General features: G+C 48.8%; 7 protein-coding genes across 7 annotated transcripts; 6 read left to right on the forward strand and 1 right to left on the reverse strand.

The window, feature by feature from the left end:
* Window positions 1–273: 273 nt before the first annotated feature.
* On the forward strand, window positions 274–1,607 carry DFJ58DRAFT_720921 (uncharacterized protein; the record flags this gene model as incomplete). The annotated part of the gene is made up of 3 exons (XM_041384752.1): window positions 274–1,215; window positions 1,267–1,473; window positions 1,530–1,607. 3 exons carry the CDS (start codon window positions 274–276, stop codon window positions 1,605–1,607), a joined length of 1,227 nt encoding a protein of 408 aa, XP_041250778.1.
* A 762-nt stretch (window positions 1,608–2,369) lies between these two features.
* On the forward strand, window positions 2,370–3,313 carry DFJ58DRAFT_754372 (uncharacterized protein). Its single transcript, XM_041387996.1, has one exon. It carries the CDS (start codon window positions 2,660–2,662, stop codon window positions 3,107–3,109), a length of 450 nt encoding a protein of 149 aa, XP_041250779.1. The 5' UTR covers window positions 2,370–2,659; the 3' UTR covers window positions 3,110–3,313.
* Window positions 3,314–4,930: 1,617 nt separating this feature from the next.
* Window positions 4,931–5,910, forward strand: DFJ58DRAFT_754373 (uncharacterized protein). Its single transcript, XM_041387997.1, has 2 exons — window positions 4,931–5,202; window positions 5,256–5,910. Exon 2 carries the CDS (start codon window positions 5,328–5,330, stop codon window positions 5,778–5,780), a length of 453 nt encoding a protein of 150 aa, XP_041250780.1. The 5' UTR covers window positions 4,931–5,202; window positions 5,256–5,327; the 3' UTR covers window positions 5,781–5,910.
* A 1,037-nt stretch (window positions 5,911–6,947) lies between these two features.
* On the forward strand, window positions 6,948–8,809 carry DFJ58DRAFT_694142 (uncharacterized protein). Its single transcript, XM_041383427.1, has 7 exons — window positions 6,948–7,310; window positions 7,371–7,502; window positions 7,555–7,784; window positions 7,842–8,184; window positions 8,240–8,329; window positions 8,383–8,592; window positions 8,644–8,809. The coding sequence occupies exons 1-7, from the start codon at window positions 6,966–6,968 to the stop codon at window positions 8,674–8,676; spliced, it is 1,383 nt and encodes a 460-aa protein (XP_041250781.1). The 5' UTR covers window positions 6,948–6,965; the 3' UTR covers window positions 8,677–8,809.
* An 83-nt stretch (window positions 8,810–8,892) lies between these two features.
* On the forward strand, window positions 8,893–14,139 carry DFJ58DRAFT_176781 (uncharacterized protein). Its single transcript, XM_041379053.1, has 17 exons — window positions 8,893–9,223; window positions 9,276–9,316; window positions 9,362–9,511; window positions 9,569–9,747; window positions 9,795–9,812; window positions 9,865–9,953; window positions 10,025–10,409; window positions 10,470–10,540; window positions 10,600–11,225; window positions 11,275–11,326; window positions 11,377–11,821; window positions 11,871–12,483; window positions 12,535–12,626; window positions 12,676–13,261; window positions 13,317–13,477; window positions 13,526–13,645; window positions 13,697–14,139. Exons 1-17 carry the CDS (start codon window positions 9,074–9,076, stop codon window positions 13,873–13,875), a joined length of 3,957 nt encoding a protein of 1,318 aa, XP_041250782.1. The 5' UTR covers window positions 8,893–9,073; the 3' UTR covers window positions 13,876–14,139.
* Window positions 14,140–14,262: 123 nt separating this feature from the next.
* Window positions 14,263–16,169, forward strand: DFJ58DRAFT_754392 (putative argininosuccinate synthase; the record flags this gene model as incomplete). The annotated part of the gene is made up of 10 exons (XM_041387998.1): window positions 14,263–14,314; window positions 14,365–14,444; window positions 14,494–14,553; window positions 14,609–14,674; window positions 14,722–14,804; window positions 14,857–14,966; window positions 15,020–15,675; window positions 15,724–15,824; window positions 15,874–15,946; window positions 16,071–16,169. 9 exons carry the CDS (start codon window positions 14,263–14,265, stop codon window positions 15,944–15,946), a joined length of 1,281 nt encoding a protein of 426 aa, XP_041250783.1. The 3' UTR covers window positions 16,071–16,169.
* Window positions 16,170–19,815, reverse strand: DFJ58DRAFT_754395 (GMC oxidoreductase-domain-containing protein). The gene is made up of 32 exons (XM_041387999.1): window positions 19,761–19,815; window positions 19,695–19,708; window positions 19,572–19,634; window positions 19,485–19,521; window positions 19,400–19,438; window positions 19,279–19,350; window positions 19,212–19,228; window positions 19,139–19,151; window positions 19,061–19,085; window positions 18,991–19,009; window positions 18,901–18,933; window positions 18,826–18,848; window positions 18,632–18,770; window positions 18,567–18,578; window positions 18,439–18,519; window positions 18,237–18,391; window positions 18,134–18,187; window positions 17,997–18,079; window positions 17,912–17,946; window positions 17,789–17,859; window positions 17,668–17,739; window positions 17,516–17,610; window positions 17,445–17,467; window positions 17,308–17,390; window positions 17,126–17,255; window positions 16,936–17,064; window positions 16,776–16,877; window positions 16,688–16,717; window positions 16,624–16,632; window positions 16,476–16,570; window positions 16,347–16,425; window positions 16,170–16,291 (listed from the first exon to the last, which is right to left on the reverse strand). Exons 1-32 carry the CDS (start codon window positions 19,796–19,798, stop codon window positions 16,209–16,211), a joined length of 1,953 nt encoding a protein of 650 aa, XP_041250784.1. The 5' UTR covers window positions 19,799–19,815; the 3' UTR covers window positions 16,170–16,208.
* Window positions 19,816–20,107: the final 292 nt, after the last annotated feature.

The raw sequence follows: 20,107 nt of genomic DNA on the forward strand, positions 1-20,107 counted from the left end.
CCCTTAGAATTGTGACCACAGGTGAGACATCCGTAAGTGAGACATCCGCTGAATCCGAAAATGAATTTCCACTCAATGGCCCACCTCAGGTATAATCAAATCCACTCCTCATTCTATTCAATCCACAACCCACCAGGTCCACCTTACGTTTGTGTCCACACAATATTTCGCCATAAAAGCTGGACCAATGCCGGGTCCAAATTTCTCTCCCATCGAAAGCATCTCTATCATCCACCACCTTGAGCTCTCATTTATCTCAAATTATTCTCTGCCATGTTCTTCAAGAAGAAACCATCCAGCGCAGAGAAAATTCTCCGTCGTGTGCCAACCCCATACACCCCATACACCTCCCCCATCTCCAAATCGACTACTCAGATATCTGGACTCAATGCCTCGCGCATCACGGACCTTTCGACCAACCCTACCGATGACTTATCTCATCCTTCTGCTATCTCTTTGACGACTCAGCGCTCTTCTCGGTCCAAGCACTCTTCAACCATGCGTAAGAAAAACAAAAAGCGACGCTCTCAGAAGCCCCTTGCAAACCTCAATAGTTCGAACCCAAAGGAACCGTGGCTCGACCTTTCCTTCTTGAACCGTCAGTGTACGCAGGAAGACTATCTCTGCAATTACTGGCGCTACATGGTAGCGGACGAGCAAAGCATTCACCTCGATCACTTCTTGAATGTGATCGATGCCCACGAGTGCGAATTATGGCAAGGCTTTTCCGATGACTACGTGCCTTCCTGGGCGAAATTCCTGGAAGTTCGTCAGGGTTGGGAAGGCAACGATGAGCGGAAGTGGCAGGCCGGCGGCTGGATTCGCGGGAATAGTGGAATAGAATGGCGCCCAGGTCATGTTATGTTGAGGGTACCCAACAATGATTGGATAGGCGGCAGTCACGAAGACCTGGACGATTGCTCCAACGCGAGCTCAAGGAAGTGGATGGATGATGAAGTTTTCGTTCCTACCGAGGACCATGAAGATTACGGAGCCAGTGGCGAGTTATCCCCGGCGCAAGGAAGGCAGTTATGTCGTGAGCAAGATTCCAAGCCACGTCAGGAAGTCGAGAGGACCGTCGAGCCGAGCCTCATCGTCCCCCATGTCACTTCAGCAAGCTTCATTTTGGATATCCCACCAGCCCATACCATCACTCCAAATGACGTCCGTATTGTCCCACCCGCTCCCTCGTCCCACACTCCACCAGATCACCCAGTGAGTATTGTCGCGGAAGCAGATTTATTCGTATCTTATCATCTTCTACAGCCACCGCAGTCGAAACATGACTCGCATACCTCCAAGGTATCCAGAGTATCGTATGCTCCTCTAGCAACACCCCACCGCACTCGCCAATTCTCTCATCGCCCTCGGCGTGTCTTCACACCTGCCCCTACCCCAGTCCCCAGCGAGCATGCTGACGATGAAGTCACTCAGAATCATGGGGAAATTGAGAAACTACTTGGATTTCTCAAGGTAAGGAACATTGCTTTCCCGTTGTGGATCATCATTAACACATCCCCACTATCTAGATGAATGCAGAGCAAAAGGTAGCCGAGATCCATCGGTTGGTCGGATCTATGAGCCGAGGACTCGGAACGCAGTCGTAGCTGGACTCGACTGTTATAAACTCTTCCATTGACTTACTTCGTACCAAACTTCTACTTACGATGAAACAACAACTCGAAACACAGTCGTGGCGGGACTCGACTGTTATTTTATAACTCTTCCATTTACTTACTTCGTACCAAACTTCTACTTGCGATGAAACAACTCGGAACACAGTCGTAGCGGCACTCGACTGTCATTTTATAACTCTTCCATTTACTTTACTTCGTGTTGATCGTTACCAGACTGCTAACAATGAAACAAAATTTTGGTTAATAATTTGCAGCTCGAAGGCAACGACACAGTTAGGAGGAATGCTGCTGGTTGAATGATAGAGTAAGAGTCTAGGATTCGGGGTCCAAGAACACTAAGGTGTCTAGACCGCGTAGTAGTATGGTCACGGTAGCTCGTATTTAATGTAAGTATTACTTCGGATAAACTCTAAGTAAGGCACTGAAGAGACAGGGAGAATGGTATAAACTCGGGTTTGATATAACTACGGTACGGATAGACGGGATGTGTCAACGGAAGGACAAGGGAACGATAACGACAAGGACAGATTTCAAGATATGTGGAAACGGTATAAAGGAGTGTGATATATAGTAAATGAAATGTCGATACCAAGCGAGAATATTACCTGCAGTTGCTTGCAGGAGATCTTGCTGCATGTGCTTGGCACGATAGGTCATCACGTGACCGCATTTTATTTTTATTTTGACCAGTTCAATAGTCAGGATCCCGAATTCATTGGTAAGCAGCGCGCTCGCTGCTTGCGCACAGATCAGGTGTAGCATGTTCCTCTCTGCCCCGTTATTCTTCACTCAGCCGTGCTCTGTCACGATCTAAAACACTTTGGCATCTCGTTCCTTTCATTCATCACCACGAAGACATGCCGAGCTCCCGAAATCGCCCTCTAAATCATTTGCATTTGTCGATATCTGTCCTCACTCGTGTCAATGGTCCATCGTGCATCATGTTCCGTCTCCTTTCCTCTCCTCAAGGCCTGATGATTCACAACTGATCTGCCAAATGAACAAGGTTTTGCATTCTTCGAATGGATGTCTTTGTTACCGACAATTGTCATTCAAACCTTGAACTGCATGGAGTTAGGAGAATGCTATCTAGATGTACAGAAAGCCTCGGTTGGCTCGAATCCCAGTACATCGGCCATGATTCCAAACTTCCCTTACGACTAATTTCCAGATATTCCTCAACCCACCATGCCTGCTGGCGAAGCAGTAACGTCGATGCTCGTATTCTTCTCATGCTCAACATTGTTACTCCCGATGGATACAGCGACTTGTCTGAGGACATGGGAATATCGAAGGCCTGTGCATTCTTCGGTCAAGAAGACACATCGAAGTGGGCTCCTGGAGAGAGTCAGCAGACTGCCATTGAAGCTCAGCGCGCAGATAAAGCAGCGGATGTTGGCTGTGTGTATGTCATGTATGTTGATACCGAAGTGCACAGACCAGTCTCGAGGCGCTTTCTGGGCGATCCATAGTCGGACGCTCCATTCTCGCTACAGTTTTGGACGAGGCCAATCAAACGACGCCCCACTTAACTTGATCTTTGCCTCTCTGCCAGATGCTCCTCCGCTCTCCACCTCTTGATTGATCACTCCTTTTGGGAGGTTAGGAGTGGTTATCTAGTTGCTCAGTTGTGTGTACGTCCTGTACCGTTTCTGATGTTGTTCCGTACAGATGCTTTGATTTCATGCAAATGAAGTGCCATGATAATCGCTCAAGGGTTTCACAGTGTCGTCGTTATAGAGAGTTTGTTGCTTGTTGGTCTCTTCATTCCGTTTGTCCAGCTCCCCTGAGTTTCCATCTTTCACTCAGGCCTTCAGGATGGGTTCAAGGGCTTGCCTGTGATATGTGAGCGAATGACATGCGCTGCCACCCTCAGATGTCAAGTCTTGTCTCCCGTCCAAGAAGGCCATCACTCCACTATTGCGCTACTTAAATCACTTTCGGTGATGTTCCTCCTGATATTCACAACGGTAGCAGAGAGTTGCGAGTTTGTATCATGCAGCTAGTAACCCGCAATGCATGGTCGAAAGGGGCTCGTGTATCCCACCTCACTCGTAGTCGACGGGAGGTCTGTGCCAGGTCACAACACGCCGCAATCTAGCAGAAGTAGAAAACCTTATTGATTGCAAGTACTGGGGGGACAGTACCCGGGAATGGCCATCGTAGGGACCTAGGAACTCATGCATCATGACTCACTTGTCGCACACGCCCTGACCATCACCACCGCCATCACCTATCCTCGCCGTCTTGTCACTTCACTCCACCTCTCTCCATCATTCCCTTCGTACACGGAGGTTCGGGGGACTGTTATTATATGATAGCGGCCTTCCGAAACCACGTCTACCAGGGTTCCGCGTGGCCTACTGTATAGTGCAGACTTGTGTGCCAAAATCGGCAGGATCGGCATACAGGCGGAGGGAAGCCCCACTCTGTGGCAATTACGGTGAATAGGACACCGATGTATGCACTCTGCTTTAATTCGGTCGACACACGGGGGAACTTCAGATGCTGGAACTATGTACGCGAGATTATATACTGGTTGATTTTCCGAACACGTGACGAGCGCGTCGCGATCGATTCTGTTTATCGCTCGTACACAGACCTTGATTTTCTAGGCAACTTCCAGGAGTATAAATATGGGGTGCCCTCGCAAATATTTCCCTCCCTCAGTTTACCACCAGCATATTCTTACGATCTTCACCTCTCTCAATCAGCGTTCATTACCATGACTCTCTCTACTGCCATGACCATTACTTCCCGCGTCGCCGTCACTGGCTTCCTTACGGTCTCTTGCTTCAAACGGGCTGTCGTCGACAACACCGCTCAGGTCCTGTCCAAAGCAGAGAAGGCTTCCGCTGGCCTCGCTGTATACTCTGTCTGCTTGTCGACGATCACCCTGGTTCTCGCCGCCGACAAAGCTGCACAGAGGATCCTCAGCAACGAGCCCAAGCATTTGCCCGCCCTTCCCAAGGACGCCGACGCCGACTCTAATCCTCCATCCGCTAATGACCCCACCACCACCGTTACGCCTCAGCCTGTTGAACCTCATTTGCAGCCATTTCCGTCTCCATTTCCATTGCGTTTAATCGAATCGACGGAAACAATATCCGCTCCAATTTATACTTGCACCCCTGATGACAACACCACCACCGCTACGCCCAAGCCTGTCGAACGGTATCATTTGCAGCCATCTCCGACTTCATCTATATTGCGTTTAATCGAATCGACGGAAACAATATCCGCTCCAATTTATACTTGCACCCCTGATAACAACACCACCATCGCTACGCCTAAGCCTGTCGAACCGTATCATTTACAGCCATCTCCGACTTCATCTCCATCGCGTTTAATCGAATCAACGAAAACAACGTCCGCCCCAATCACGTGTTCTAATACTTGCATCACTCTCACTTCGCCGGACCTCTACTGCAAACGCCTGTCTATCGATTCCACTGCCACTACTCTTGTACCCCATGACGATGACTCGGTTACTGATGTCTTCTCGGACGATGCCTCGGACGCCAACGACTGTAAATCGTTTAGTGATGAAAGCACCGTTCACGAGGTAAGACGGAGCGCATCCTCAGTTTTCACATTACCTGACGTTTGAGTCTCTAGGACGATTTTTCTGAATCACAGCCTCGGAAGGAACATGCACTAGAACCCACGTTTGACATTCTAATTGCAAAAATGACAGCTCTCACTCTCGATGACCCGCCTCATACTTCCAAGCTCCGACCACTCATTCTAGTCAACAACCGCCACAATACATCTACTACCATTCCTTGTCCTCTGCTCCCTGAACCCGCCTACTCTATGGACGCAGTGACCCGACGTATGAAGCCGCTCTCTCTTTCCGATAGTCCATCTACCGATCCTGGCGCTGCTCTTCCTGAACCCGGCTGCCCCATCGAAGCGCTGACTCGAAATATGGAAACGCTCTCTATCGGCGATCGCCCTGCTTCCACCTTGAAGCTGAAGCCTCTGCTCCTGGTTACGAAGCGCGACACCAGACACTTCAAGCTGCCTCCTCTCGCAACCCCTCTGCTTCGACAGCCTAGATCCCAAACAGCAACGCGGAGTCAGATGTATTGGCCTTTTTCACTGAACCCTACGATCTGGGCTCACCCACAGCCCAAGTGATTCAAGGCCGCCTTCGCGCTAACACACAGCTACGCACAGCATATGTCCGATGTCAGGTCCCCTACGACCAATCCGGACGACGGCCTCCTTCTGTCCCCTACGACCCGGAACTTCACCCCCCAAGAAGTCGAAGGCCACTTCCAGTCTACGCATACTACACCACGTCGCGTGTCTTCGACACCAGAGGTCCCCTACGACCCAATCTCGACGACAAACTAATTGGTCTTCACTACCCTACTAGACGACATTCTACTATGGCCACCGTCACTGTTACGCACACATCTATCAGATTTACTACCTCCTCGATCCGTAATTATTTTGACTGGAACGAGACACACATTGGAGTCACACACTCTCATCACGGATTCATCCCTGGCACGTACATTTATTCCTCTCCTCTCATTCTCTCCATCATCATCTTCGATTTGTTGATTTTCCACCCTTATTGGTGCGGCACTCAGTCTGAGTCTAGCACGTATCTTCCGTTCTTCCATCTCCTTCCCTACGTATACGTAGAGTCTGGTTCTATTGTATTCTAGTTTCGTTGTAAACTCCTCGCGATGTATCTTTATTTCATTGATCTTGTTACACATATTTCTGCGCATGTACGGTTGATGTACGCTTCGAATGTAATTTTCTTCCGCAAGTATGTTCCGAGAGCAGGACTTTTGTGACGTTTTAGCTGCATAGATACCCTTGCAACTCAACAAGGCCGGGCTGTCGAGCGTACTGGAGAATTTATGTCGTTGTGACAGCATGATGACGATGACATCTTCCTGATACATCATGCCGCGCAAAAAGAGATCACGTAGAACAACCGCCCAGGACGCACATATCAGTCAATGCACAATCCCCTTCGGCGGGGTTAGTATATGTGTAGGTTGGCCAGCTTTTAAGTTACGATCGAGGCTCGCGTCTGCTCCAGCTAGAAGTATTCAGCATGAAAGTCTTGCAGACAAAATATGATGCTAATTTCTAATCCATGTATTAGTATGATCCCTAAATGCCTATAATAAATCCATGCAATCGTCTCCAGTTGTAAGTAGTCGTTGCGGTTGACCGTCAATGCATGCATGATACCGTCTTTGAAATTAAAGTTTGCTGCAGGATATGCCATCACGTGACCACGTGATTTTTAACAATTTCTTTGAGACTGTCCTGAGAGTTCTTTAGTCGCTGAAAGTGATGCTTCCCCGTCATCTCCGTAGCTTCGTTGCAGGTCAGCGTGCGCGCTCGTTGCTTGTGCATAGATCAGATGTAGCGTCCTCCTCGCTGTCTCGTTATTCTCCAGTCAGCAATCCTCTGTCGCGACCTACAAACACTTCCGCATCTCGTTCCTTCCATTCCTCATCACGAAGATATGACGAACTCCCGAAATCACCATTTCAAACATTTGTTGATGTCCTTCGTGATGAACTCCGGAAGAACAGGGAGCTCCAAGAAAACGTCAAACAACTTCAGGGTGACGTTGACAAGCTTCAGGATTCGGAGGCCATGAAACGGGCGAGGGAAGTGTATGAGCGTGCAAGAGTCTGTATTTTTAATTCCTCTCATATCTGGGTCAAATCTAACATCCGATTCCGCACATAGTTGACGTCCAGCATAAAAGAGAACCCTCGTTTGAGGGCAGCAGCGGAGGAGCTGAAGAAGACGGGTGTCAAGGTCGGAGATGCGGTATCAGAGGCTTTGAAGACGATGGAAGAGAGCGAAATTATGCGCGCAGTGCGTGTGGCTTACTTCTAACTATCTGGTGTCAAGAACTAAATTTCGGTAGATTTCGCGAGCAACAACGTCCCTCTCTAGTACCATTGCCACTACAACCGAGCCCATCCGTCAGACGGCTGCTTACAAAACTCTTGCAGAAACTCTCGTTGATGCCCTGGATGACTCTGGGTCTGCAAAGCACGCTGGATTCGAAGACAAGGAAGCTCGGAGACGACGCAGGCAAAAACGTCTTGAGAAGGCGGGCTTAAGTGGACGTCGAATAATGGAGGAGAACCTGGAGTGCGTTGTTTGGAAGTGAAATATGTGTGCTGGTAATAACAAGCATGACGTCTACAGAGCAGGCCAAGCACTGGTCTCCGTTAAAACCTCACCCCGTGCTGAGGCCTGGGAGAACTTCAAATCCACGAATCCTGTGATGCAACGTTTATCTTCGCTACATGCCGCGTACGAAGAGTCGGAGTCTCCCCTCGTTACACCGCTTCGCGCTGTGACCAGTACGATTGGGTCTTGGTTCGAGGAGAACGAAACAGCACAGGTGACACGGATGATCCGTGCATTGGATCCGAACTTTTCGAGGGAAGCGTTCGAGAAGGAACTGAGAGAATACATTATTCCTGAAGTCGTAGATGCGTACTTGAGTGCAGATAGGGAGTCGCTTGTTAGGTGGTGCAGTGAAGCGGTGAGTGTATACGATCGGAATCGTATTTCGAAGGCTAAACAAACTCCCTTTTTAGACCTACAATGTTCTTTGGGCGACCATGGAACAATATCTCCGCCAGGGCCTCGTGAGTGATAGCAAAGTGCTTGATATCCGGTCGGTAGATGTAAGTATTATTATTTCCCGTCCATGCAGACATGAAATACTGAATATTTCCAGGTCTCCGATGGAAAGATTCTCGACTCCTCTATCCCTGTCTTTGTTGTGACGTTCTCGACACAAGAGGTTCTCCTCTTCCGCAATGCAGCCACGCGTGAAATCGTTGTCGGCGCTGAAAACCGAGTGGAACAGTGTGTATATGCCGCAGTGATAACGCGCGTTCGCGAGGAGTTAGCGGACGAGGTTACAGGAGGGTGGAAGGTCGTCGAGGTGGGTTTTGTCTCCTTCATGTGCTGCTCATATTAACATTCTTCTGTGCAGATGGCACGCAGATCCTCCAGGGCGTATCTATAGTCATGTTGATTGGATACCGCGCACTAACACACTACACATTTATCACTGCTTTGCATAATCATTAACCACCACTCATCTCGTCATAGCAGTATCTTATTACATTGACTATATGAATCGCTTTGTCACAACTTAAGTAGTCAGGCTGAACTTTCGAGTGATTCACGTGACATGGCGTTATATTGGGGGCACTTACTGCAAATTGGCTCGGCAAGTGATGTCGCGCTCATCGTCCAAGTCACAATCTGCACATACAGGACCTTCGCAGTCAGCACGGATTCGTATTGCAAACGAAAGTGCTACACCAGACAGAGACGTCGGACCCGTTCCCTCTTCCTTGTCTTTACTAACAGCACGCCGTCCGTCATGGGCTCCTCCACTTTATGATCATACGCAAGAAATGTCCGCTGGGCTTGGTTCCTATCGTGATGTACTATCATTTGGTACGACACAGACAGCGCATCCATCTTCTTCGCCCGAAGATGGTGACAACTTTCGGAGAAATCTTCAGATAGACATGAAGGAACTTGTCGGGGATGCAGTCGGAAACGTGCGTTTCCTTCGTGTCATCAAAAAGGCAGTCTCTTGACCAAAGTATACAGATGAGTATCAGCCCTGCGAGCAGAGACATCGTCCTTGCAGCGTGAGTCAGCATATGTCGTGCCGAATGATTCTCAATAGTGCGAAGTCGCCGAGGTTTGTTTATTATTGACCTCGACGCACCCCTCGAGGTGCCGCGTTTCCTTCCTCAAGGCGGAACGTGGGACGTCGCAGACGTGCAATGGAACCCGCACCGTGCTCGCGCAGAGTACATTGTATCTACCTCGTCTGAGAAACTGTGAGCTCCCATCTATACTGTTGTAACTGGAGCCTCTGACTAACAGAAAACTTGAAGCCTTATATGGAACCTTATGATGGTCGGAAAGACGTCCATCGAACATATACTTCACTCTCATTATCGTGCCATCACTGACATTAACTGGCATACCAAGGAGCCCGACATCGTAGCTAGTGTCGGCATTGATGCTTGGGTGTGGTCTTGGGATCTAAGGGAGCCGAGGAAACCTGTGCTAGGTACGTTTTTTAACCATCATCATCAAATGTAGTTTGAATTATCACAGGACTCTGCGCGTTCAATGGCAAGTGTTTTCGAGACTGTACTCGCACGTTGAAATGTGATGTTTTGCACAGCTGGAGGTACGCAGGTGAAATGGAACCGACAGGATTCCAATGTTTTGGCATCCTCACATATGAATGAAGTTCTAATATGGGACCGCCGGGTATGTCGCCTTCGCTATATTATCTTCTGGGGTCTATAGCTCCTGGAGTCATTTGCTAATCAACTTAATAGAAAGGTTCGCTTCCTACTGCGCGAATAAAGGCGCATACTGCGAAGATTTATGGTATAGACTGGGCGCATGAGCGGATACACGACCTCGTTACTTGCTCTCTTGACAAAACAATCAAAGTGTGGGACGCGCATGATGCTCCTTCTTTCTCCTTCAATCAGTCCTCGCAAGCCGAAATTGAACCACGCTCAAAAATTTCAACGCACTACCCCGTCTGGCGCGCTCGAAACCTTCCTTTCGGACACGGCGTATTGAGCTTACCACAGCGCGGGGATACGACCCTTGAAATGTACACACTGGAGGGGAGTGAGATTGGAACGCCGGTAGAGGTGTTTGAAGGACATGCAGATGTAGTGAAAGAATTTGTGTGGAGGAAGGGAGGACTAGGTGAGCGCACACACTTCAGACGTCGATCATCGTGTAATTTGGTGCCAACAGAGGGAGGAGACTACCACCTTATTACATGGTCCAAGGACAGAACTCTCAGATTTTGGCCAGTTGATACTGAAATTATGGAGGTGCTCAATTATCTGCTATGTACCAGTGTGTTCGGTGCATAACATCTTCTATTTCACAGAAAGTCGGTCATACGGCTACCACTCAAGCACCTTCGCACCCTCAATTGCAACGTTCACGTTTCTTCACGGACAAGTCTTTCCGTCACCCGCCAGCAGCAACTGATGCGCACCTGTCACATCTATCAGCACCCATTGGGCATCGTGGAATCCTGGCTGAAGTGAGAGCGAGTACGCTTCCTTCTCGAGTACCAACAACTACAATTACTAGCGCCAGTGTTCTTGCGAGCAGGGACAAGGATCATAATCCCGTACTCCAACCACACCATGGATCTGCAGCACGGGGCCGCGGTGCACTGCTTCTGGACGCTCCTGGATCAGCCGCGTTCAGTATTCACGGCACTACGCTGAAGCCGCACGTTCAACATATTCCTGGGACACCCGCAACGATGACGATGACGCGTGGACATGCGTTTGGTGGCAGATCTGCGAGAATGGACGCGTTACAGTGGCTTGCGAGTATAAAGGTCGGCGAACGGCGCGAGGACAGCACTTCCAGACCAGAAAGTAGAGTAAGTTCAGGAGAACGAAAAGTGAAGCGCGACGAGAGCGTTCCACCGGGCCAGAAGAGGAAACGGAGTGGTAGTCGTATCATAGACGGAGATGGAACGCAGAGCTTGCAAGATGAGTAAGTAAACCTATTGACTCTCCTTGTTGTTACTGATCTCGGTGCGTAGAATTACTTCTGCCCTGACGAAGCTGCAGACGTCCAAAATAAAGCTTGAAAAGGTTTCTTTCATCTCTCTGACCGCATCCGTTGAATTGCTTAATATTCGTAGCACGATCTTACCAAGCGACGTACATGTACCCTTGGACTGCATGGGCCATGGGGAGAGTCATCTTCTGTCAGCGTGTTCATACGCATCTCCTTTCGATTTCCTAAGGCATACCCTCAATCTGGCGTACCTGACATTGATCTTGAGCGAAACCCCCTAGTTTCAATGCAAAGTCGCGCATTTATGTTGAGACGGTTGAGAGGTATTCGAGACAGAAGAAGACCATGTCTTGAAGCCTGTCTGAGATTCTTACTTTTCGGGGATGAAGACGAGAGAGTTGGCATCCCGAGAGGAATTGATTCGGAGTCATCCAACGAGGAGGACGAGGAGGATAATGCACGGAAAGGAGAGGGAGGGAGAAAGTCAAGGGATTTTACGGTTTCGTTGTTGAGGAACAACAAAAATCTCGCAGAACCAAGGACCTCACAAGGTGTCTTTGGGCCGAACGGTTGGTACTTTGCTAGGTCATCTTCAGCGTACGTTAAAGATCAGATCAGGAGAACTGGTGTGTTTCTTCCGTGCACCGCCCCGGATAGTGCGCAATCCCATGAACGAGATGTCGGCTTCTCCGGCCACGACTCCAGCATCACGCTCGTCTCCTTCTGCCCAGAGGTTGTTCCAATCTCCCGCATTGCTCTCTGATGCGGTCCGAAGGCTTGATATGGCTGCGATCGATCGTGACAGGTTGCTGGACTCCCTTTCACAGTCGTCTGGCGATAACGACACGACCATGCGCATAATGACCAACCTCCTTACCTTTTCACATCATCATCACCACAAGCGACGCGAGTCGATGGCCACTTCAGCCAGTTCCCTTCCAACAGCCAACCCGAATTATGCCAAGGTGCCGGTTCTTACACGAAAAAGCACTGTGTTTATTGAAGGTCCAACGGATACTACATTTGCTCAGCGGAGAGTCGCAGAGGCATATGTGTTTGGCCACGACGGCGAGAGCGTAAGTGCTATATGCGAAGCAAACGCAAAAATTGCGCATGAACATGGGCAATGGAGTCATGAACGAGTATGGAGGACACTAAGAGGCTTGTTCCCCGCATCAGTGACCAAGGGTGCAGGTCCAAGCAAGATTGCACGGAAAGTTATTGATTCGCTGTATGTTTTTGTCCTACGCAGTATTTCAAGCGTTGACTTGGATTCCCACAGGTATAAGGAGTACTGTGCAAGCCATGACGTGCAGATGCTTGCAATGCTTGGTATAATCCTACTCAGAGCCTTTGCTTCGCTTCCTGATACTGGCAAGTTTTTTCTATTCGCTCATCGAAGCATTCTCTGATAATATTACAGTGCCAAATACACCCTCTGCAAGTGACCCGTCGTCAATTTCACCAACCCCCGAAGAAGATTACTTCTCGTTTGTGCGGCGGAAAGGCCCGCGTGCGGCAGCCCTCTCTCCCGGTTGGCCGCGGCTCTCATCGACATCTCCAACAGCTCCGCCCCTCATGGTTTCGTCGCTCTCGTTGTCTAGTTCCTCCCGCGGTTCGTGGTCAAGCTTGTTCAATACTGGCAGCATGCGGCAGTTTATGTCTGGCGTGCAGGAAAGCATCTCGACGCCTCTATCGATAGATACCCTTCAACTCCCGACGAGGACCCCAATGCCTACGCCCTTGCCGTTGTCTGGGAGCGAAAGTGCAGGTTCTGTGGTACTGAGGCTACCAAATCTGGACTCACCAAGACGAGGCAAATCGTCGACGTTGATGTCACCAGTTTCAAAATCGTGGTCAGATACACCTGTCTTGTCAACACTTGCGCCTGCCGGGCCCCTTTCACCGGCGGTGCATGGGCGTCGACCGACTTTTTCACAGGTTATCAGCCCAAAGCAAGTAATCCATGAAAAGAGGTTGGTCATAAAAGAAGAACCTATTGAAGAAATGTACGATATGTATTTTTGCGTAGTGAGCGGATCTTCACTCATCACGATCATTTAGGCCAGCCGCATATGATCAACAGATCCTTGCTCAGTACAAGTGCCATGTTCTTGCATATGCGGAGATGCTCTTTAGATGGCAGCTCCTGAACAAGCGACTTGAACTGCTGAAGAGTGCCAAAATAACCACATTTCATGCCAATAACCGAGAGGCTATCTTCGGTGCGCAGCAAAATGGAAGATTCGCGTGCCAACTGATGACTTTAGTAGATGTGCAGCATGCCTGTGGAAAATGCAATCGCACCCTTGACCCCCACTTAGAAACATGTTCATGTTGTGTACTAAGGACCCTTAAACCGCGGTGCTCTTTGTGTCGTTTACCTGTGAAAGGTATTGCACCGTGACACTCGTTGATGATGTTGACTCACGCTAGGTGTTCAGGCCTCTCACGCACCTGTGGAAACTGCCTCCACGTCACTCACTTGGGATGTTGGCGAGATGCTATGTCAAATGTGTGCGGCTCTGGTTGTGGATGTCGGTGTAGAGGAGAGTTATGTCCTGATCCACGAGCATCCATGGTACAATCCCCGACACCTGCACCTTCTGCGTTGTCGAGGTAGAATCAAATATCCCTTTGCCCAGAGCATACATGACGCTTGCTGGGTGGTCATCATTGTTTAGGTTGGCTTAGGAATGATGAATGGTTGCATCGTTGGAACGGTGTTTGTCTTGATCGCTATATAGCGTATCCATCCGCAGCACTGGCTTAATATTTGTTGCAATGCGCACCTAAGGCAAGCCCCTGATCGTTCAATGTTCGACGCCATCATGAGTCATGACCGCCAACGAAGTTCGGGATGCGTGTACTTTTCTAAATTTGGTAACTGTTGCGGTTACTTAACTGGTCACTGTTCGGCTTCCAGAATCCTGCCCGGCCTACTTTTTAAATTAGATAACTTCAGATCTCAGACCCCTTTGACTCCTCCGTGTGCCCTCTATTGGCAACAATGTCACCCCCTGCACAAGGTCGTGTTTTGCTAGCATACTCTGGCGGCCTTGGTAAGTTGATCTGCGTGGGGGAGATTATCGTTAAATATCAAGACCTGCAGACACTTCATGCATCTTGGCATGGTTGATCGAGGAGGGCTATGAGGTTTACGCCTTCATGGCTGACGTCGGTCAGGAGGAGGTACTGATATATTCTGTTATACGCTGCTGGTAACTGATTGTTTGTACAGGATTTCGAAGCAGCTAGAAAGAAGGCACTCAGTGTTGGTGCAAAGAAATTCTTCGTGGAGGTTTGGAATTCTTCTAGCGTTAACCTTGCCGTACCTATCGCTCACAAACTTGCAGGACCTGAAGCGTGAATTTGTGACGCAGTTAATCTACCCTGCTGTACAAGCAAACTGCATCTACGAAGTAAGTGCCCTCCTCTGACAGTTATCATGAGCTGATCGGCACCGTAGAATGTATATCTACTTGGAACTTCTCTCGCTCGTCCTGTTATTGCTCGCGGTATGATATCCGTTGCGGACAAAGAGGGTTGCGAGTAAGCCTCGCTTTTATCTTCCACTCACCTGAGCTCAGCGATCTTCTGACAGCTATGTATCGCACGGCTGCACAGGCAAAGGGAATGATCAGGTTCGCTTTGAACTTGCCTTCTATGGTCTTAAGCCCGATATTAAGGTCATCGCTCCTTGGAGACTTCCTGGTGACCCAATTTCCCGAACTTACAAAACTTTTTCGCTAATCCCTAACATCCAGAGTTTTATAACCGTTTCCCTGGCCGACAAGCACTACTTGCATACGCGGCGGAGAAGGGAATTCCAGTGCAACAGACTGCTGCGAAACCATGGTCAACTGACGAGAACCTCTTCCATATCTCCTATGAGGCAGGAATCCTCGAGGATCCGAACACCACACCTCCCGACGACATGTGGAAACTCACCGCGTCCCTCCAAGATGCACCAGCGGAGCCTGAACAGTTGTCGATCGAGTTCAAGGCTGGCCTTCCCGTGAAGGTTGTAGTTGCTAACCAGACCCCTCTCACTGATCCCGTCGACATCTTCCTCGCCCTCAATGCAGTCGCGAGGAAGCATGGTGTTGGCCGTATCGACATTGTCGAAAACCGATTTATCGGCGTCAAGTCTCGTGGTTGTTATGAGTCGCCTGCAGCGACTATTTTACGTGTCGCGCATATGGACATTGAAGGTCTCACGCTCGACCGCAATGTTCGTGCTCTTCGTGATCAGTTCATTACCATCGAACTGGCCCGTATTCTTTACAATGGCCATTTCTTCACCCCTGAGCGCGAGTTCGTAACTAGCGCCATCCCCGCGAGCCAGCGCACCGTCAATGGAACAGTGCGCTTAAAGCTCTACAAGGGTAACGTCGTTGTTATCGGCCGCTACTCCGATGAGGTAACGAATTTGATGTACGATTCTCATGCTTTCTTACCTGCTTTTCAGGGTCTTTATGATGAACATCAATCTTCCATGGACGAGCTCGGTGGGTTTGAGCCAACAGACACCACAGGCTTCATCCAGATTGAAAGCATCCGCATCAAAAAGTATTTTTTCAGCTGATCTCATTACAACCTACTCACTTATCTTTTCAAGGTGGGGTCAGGCCAATGCTCGCAAAGGCCAAGCTGGTGTTGAGCCACAGGATGTTTATGGCTCCCGCATATAGTTGATCAATATATCCCAGATCTCGAGGACAGAAATGAATTATCTCGCCAATTGTAAAGCTTACTCTGCTATTGCGCCCCAGTCACATCCAGCCGATCATTAAGCACTGACCAGCACGAGCCTAGCTGGATGTTTTCCTTTCAAGAACTACCCGAATAACTTAAATTGATGTCATGGTCATACATAAATATACCATGTATAATGTACATGAATTTCGGGGTATTGGGATCTGGCAATTTCTCAATCACGACAACCCAACTACTTCAATGGACAAGCTGAGTTGCAGGGCGACCTAGTGGGATGGGCGCGTGGGGAACAGGGGCGTGAGGCGTCCTGACCTTAATGCCTAATATACAACTCCTTCAGCGATGACAGTCTTAAAAAGATAGCAATTCACTGACCGAGCTCCTCACAGATAAGATCTGCTCCCTTCTCGCCAACGAGGAGCGCAGACGAGTAGGTGTTCGTGCCCAAATTGTCCTACATGATAAGGTAAGAAAGAGCCACTTGGATATTTCATGGTCGCTTACAGGACAGATACTCAAATCGACACACTTCAAGTTCTGGGTACCATAGACATTGAGGCGATGATCAACAACACCTCCCTCTGAACGAGGCTTCATAGCTAAGAGCCAATTTAGTGGTCTTTTTCGATTATTTGTAGAGAGACTGCCGTACCGCAGGTTCCTGTTTGAGAGTTTAGTATCATTTCGTCACAAGTCATTCTCGGTACGGTACTCACCTAGACTGTGCCAGGTAGTCTCAACGTGATCTGCACAGTTTTTGGAGCTCAGAGACGAGATCACGCAGAGTCTCCCAGAGTTTCTTACCTGCGATCCAATTGTCGATGGCCTCGTCGTCGTCCTTGTTGTACTTGATCTCATCATGCACCTTGCTTGCATCGTATGGTTCGCCAGGCTTGTGCCAGGTACCTAAGCATGGTGAGTCATTCAACAAAGCTCCAGTACAAGGAGAAGGTCAGTCACGAACCCATGTGGATTCCAACGGTGAAGCCGTTAGGCATCATTTGCTTGGCTGTCTTGATGTCGATGTCACGAGCAGCAGCTGGCGAAGCAGGGTGGAAGTGTGGGTGGTGAGAAGTAAGTTCGCCACGGAAGGCTAAAAAGAAAGGCGAGATGAGTTCACGAGGTGAAAATGTTCGGAAGTGGGCTTCGCCGACCATCCATGCGTCTCGCAACCTCGCGAGTCTTCTTGTAGCTCCAGCGGAGTGGGGCAAAGTCAGCTCTATTGTTCATGAAACCACTGTCAAAGAAGGGTTCGACGTAAGGACTGGGAGAAGTGATATGGATCTGGCCGCGCAACATGAGTTCAACACTAGATTGGAGATAGACGCCAGCTAACCTTTCCACGGCTGGCAGGGTATTCGAGGTACTGGAACATTGTCATGTACTTGCCAGGAGGAAGGAGGGAATGATCCGCATAAGCTAATATGCGTATTAGTTGTTAGATCACTGTGAATGACATCTTACTAATCTTACCTGCTGAGACGATGGATCCAAACCTACGAGGACAGTTGAGCCAAAAACTGGAACAAGCTTTAAATACCTACATGACTGGCTTGTCAGGCTTGTCTTTGAAGTATTTGTCCCAAAGAGCGTTGAACTCTGGACCCATTTCTTTCAGCTCCTCTTCAGTAGGACGAATCTACTAATGTGTTTGAACCCAGACAACTTAAGTCTAACAATCACTTTGAAAGCTGACCTTAAAGCCGGCATCGATGGCATTCGATGATAGGCGTGCCTTTTCTGGGCTCACCTCCCACTCGGCGAAAATCTAGTTCCTTGAGTGTCTGTGCAAGCGTCTGCATTATCACCAGACTTACCTCCTTCTGAGCCTGTACATCACCACGCAGGAAATCGTCCAAGGTTGTCGACTCGTTAGAAACGCGGTAAACTAAGATCACAGCCTCAGCAGTGCACCTGGATCGAGTGCTCTGTAGACTTACTTGACAGAGTTGTGTAATGATCTTGGTATTCCTCGCTGTGTCAAGTGTTAGCAGTGTCTTCACGAGGGCTTCGTTGTGCACGCACCCCACGCCCGGAAGGTCACTGACAACCTTGACATCGAGTTGTTTGAGCATACTTGCTGACCCGACACCAGATCGCTCCAAAATCTACACAAATATATCAGGTTCCCAAATGAAAAACACTTGAACATAACATCCTACCTGCGGAGTGCCCAAAGTTCCACTGCTCAAGACAACCATCTTGCGAGCCCGGACCTGTGGCTCTTGTTAGACATACATAAGCATGGATGAGAGTGAAGCCTACAATAGTCTCCTGAACCGCAGCGTTGTTCGCACGATTTCTGGATGGGACGTATGCGACACCAACAGCCTTGGTACCCTCAAATATTACGCGAGATACACGGGCATTCGTGCGCAAGTATAAGTTGCTCTGAGTGTCCATGACGCCGTGGACGTATGCTGGATTTCGTGAGCTAAAACAACCAAGTGGTCAGAGGTATACTCACCGGTGGCAGCATCACTGCGGCGACCAGTATGACGATTGATGTATTTGGCCCAGATCTCAGAAGCGTGAGCAGTGGTAAGATCTGTAATCAATGATTAGCAGGTAGAGATGCAAGTCAGTCATCCATACCCTGGAGGTCGTCTGTATAAATCACTAGTCAGTCTTTTTCCTCGTGATAGAGCCTCGGGTCTTACCGCTGAAGGGAACATCGATGGCATGTGCAGCTCTCAAAAAGTCCTGAGCAAGCGGAGTGACCTGCCCACCGTTACTGATGGCGATTGGACCATCATATCCGTGAGTATCGTTGTTGACCGGCTTCTGGTAATTTTCGAGCTACATAAGAGCTATTATTAGTACTACTTGCTCTTCTCTGGTGCAGGACACGAACCCGTTTCATGAGAGGAAGAAGGTCTACAAAAACCATCAATGCATGGATGATAATGATTGGTGTGATCACACAAACCCTTGGCTGTCCAACCTTCGGCCTTGAAGTCATCTATTGAGTTTATTTAGTTGTTTGTGATTTCATCTTGGCAAGACCATTTTGACAAACCCCAGTCAGATGCAGATGCCTGTCAAACTAAATTTAGCGCATGAACTTTTGGTTAATTTCTCGTTCTCACTCTTGTGTACATTTGGAAGTTGATGCTGTCAGAGATGTAATTAATTCCAGCGATAGGTCAGCGGATTGCGTAGCTTACCTGCTACCACCGCCTGTTCAGGTCCAAGAAACTTCGTGAGATATACAGCCATACAGGGGTAAAAAATGTATACCAAGGATGTTAGCACACCTTGAAACAATGGTCAGTAATCATTCGGATGATGATGGTAAACAACGTACGGTACAATGCTCTGCCTTCCTCTCAAGTATGGGGAAGGTTGAGTATCGGTGTAAAATGTGGCCTTGTCATTGCTGACAGGAAGTTAGCAGGACAAAACACTAGCATATAGTAAAGACCAACATTCCGTCACGTTGCATGTTCTTCACGTATATGCCAGGTCTGTTAAAAGTCAGGGCAATTTTGATTATTTGTGTGAAGAGCATACCTATAAACCCAGGGATCATCGCGGTTGTTGGCACCACCTGCAGCTCATGTTGAGCGGTCAGTAAAGAAATGCTTTCAGCAGACATACCTTCGATGAGCATGACCTTAAGGGTAGGGTCCGCATACGCCAACCGTCCGGCGACGACACATCCTTTGTAGAAAGTGCCTAAGTCAGTTGCATGATGACACATGTCCTACATGTCCACTGCACCTGCAGGGCCTCCACTATGATAAATTCTTAGTATAATTTCAAAGTACTAGTTAAACATGCAATTACCCAGCAATGATGACATCGACTTCTTCTGGGTGACCCATGTTAGTTTCAAGTGGAGAGCTCAAAGAATGTTGATGATCCTACCTAACACCCCATCTTTTATATGTCAAGTACCGCAAAGTCCCTGAGAAGGAGCCCCATTTGAATACACGCAAAACGGGCATGAGCAGTCAGATGATGATCATATAGCCACTCGTAGCTATTCATCTATAGCCGATAGCAGGCGTAACGAGCTTTTGAATTGCCCCCATCATGGTCAATGCGAATTTGAAACATTAGCCTCCGGACATTCACAGGAGATCATCTAAGATCTATCCGAATACTGGGGCCCCACATGATATTTTCAGAAA

The sequence above is a fragment of the Suillus subalutaceus genome, assembly GCF_016647625.1.
Source record: "Suillus subalutaceus strain FC151 chromosome Unknown DFJ58scaffold_2, whole genome shotgun sequence".
In the NCBI taxonomy this organism is placed as follows: domain Eukaryota; kingdom Fungi; phylum Basidiomycota; class Agaricomycetes; order Boletales; family Suillaceae; genus Suillus; species Suillus subalutaceus.

What these genes read in the sequence shown, in the direction of transcription:
- DFJ58DRAFT_754372 (XM_041387996.1), top strand. Translation starts at nt 2,660, where the DNA reads ATGGATGTCTTTGTTACCGACAATTGTCATTCAAACCTTGAACTGCAT.
- DFJ58DRAFT_754373 (XM_041387997.1), top strand. Translation starts at nt 5,328, where the DNA reads ATGACAGCTCTCACTCTCGATGACCCGCCTCATACTTCCAAGCTCCGA.
- DFJ58DRAFT_694142 (XM_041383427.1), top strand. Translation starts at nt 6,966, where the DNA reads ATGCTTCCCCGTCATCTCCGTAGCTTCGTTGCAGGTCAGCGTGCGCGC. An exon ending in AAGTGTATGAGCGTGCAAGA is followed by an intron (nt 7,311 to 7,370) that starts GTCTGTATTTTT and finishes TTCCGCACATAG; the next exon opens with TTGACGTCCAGCATAAAAGA. An exon ending in GAGGGTGGAAGGTCGTCGAG is followed by an intron (nt 8,593 to 8,643) that starts GTGGGTTTTGTC and finishes TCTTCTGTGCAG; the next exon opens with ATGGCACGCAGATCCTCCAG.
- DFJ58DRAFT_176781 (XM_041379053.1), top strand. Translation starts at nt 9,074, where the DNA reads ATGTCCGCTGGGCTTGGTTCCTATCGTGATGTACTATCATTTGGTACG. An exon ending in TCGGGGATGCAGTCGGAAAC is followed by an intron (nt 9,224 to 9,275) that starts GTGCGTTTCCTT and finishes CAAAGTATACAG; the next exon opens with ATGAGTATCAGCCCTGCGAG. An exon ending in AGGTGTCTTTGGGCCGAACG is followed by an intron (nt 11,822 to 11,870) that starts GTTGGTACTTTG and finishes AGATCAGATCAG; the next exon opens with GAGAACTGGTGTGTTTCTTC.
- DFJ58DRAFT_754395 (XM_041387999.1), bottom strand. Translation starts at nt 19,798, where the DNA reads ATGGGTCACCCAGAAGAAGTCGATGTCATCATTGCTGG. An exon ending in TCATTACACAACTCTGTCAA is followed by an intron (nt 17,860 to 17,911) that starts GTAAGTCTACAG and finishes CTGTGATCTTAG; the next exon opens with TTTACCGCGTTTCTAACGAG. An exon ending in CCATCGATGCCGGCTTTAAG is followed by an intron (nt 17,611 to 17,667) that starts GTCAGCTTTCAA and finishes ACACATTAGTAG; the next exon opens with ATTCGTCCTACTGAAGAGGA.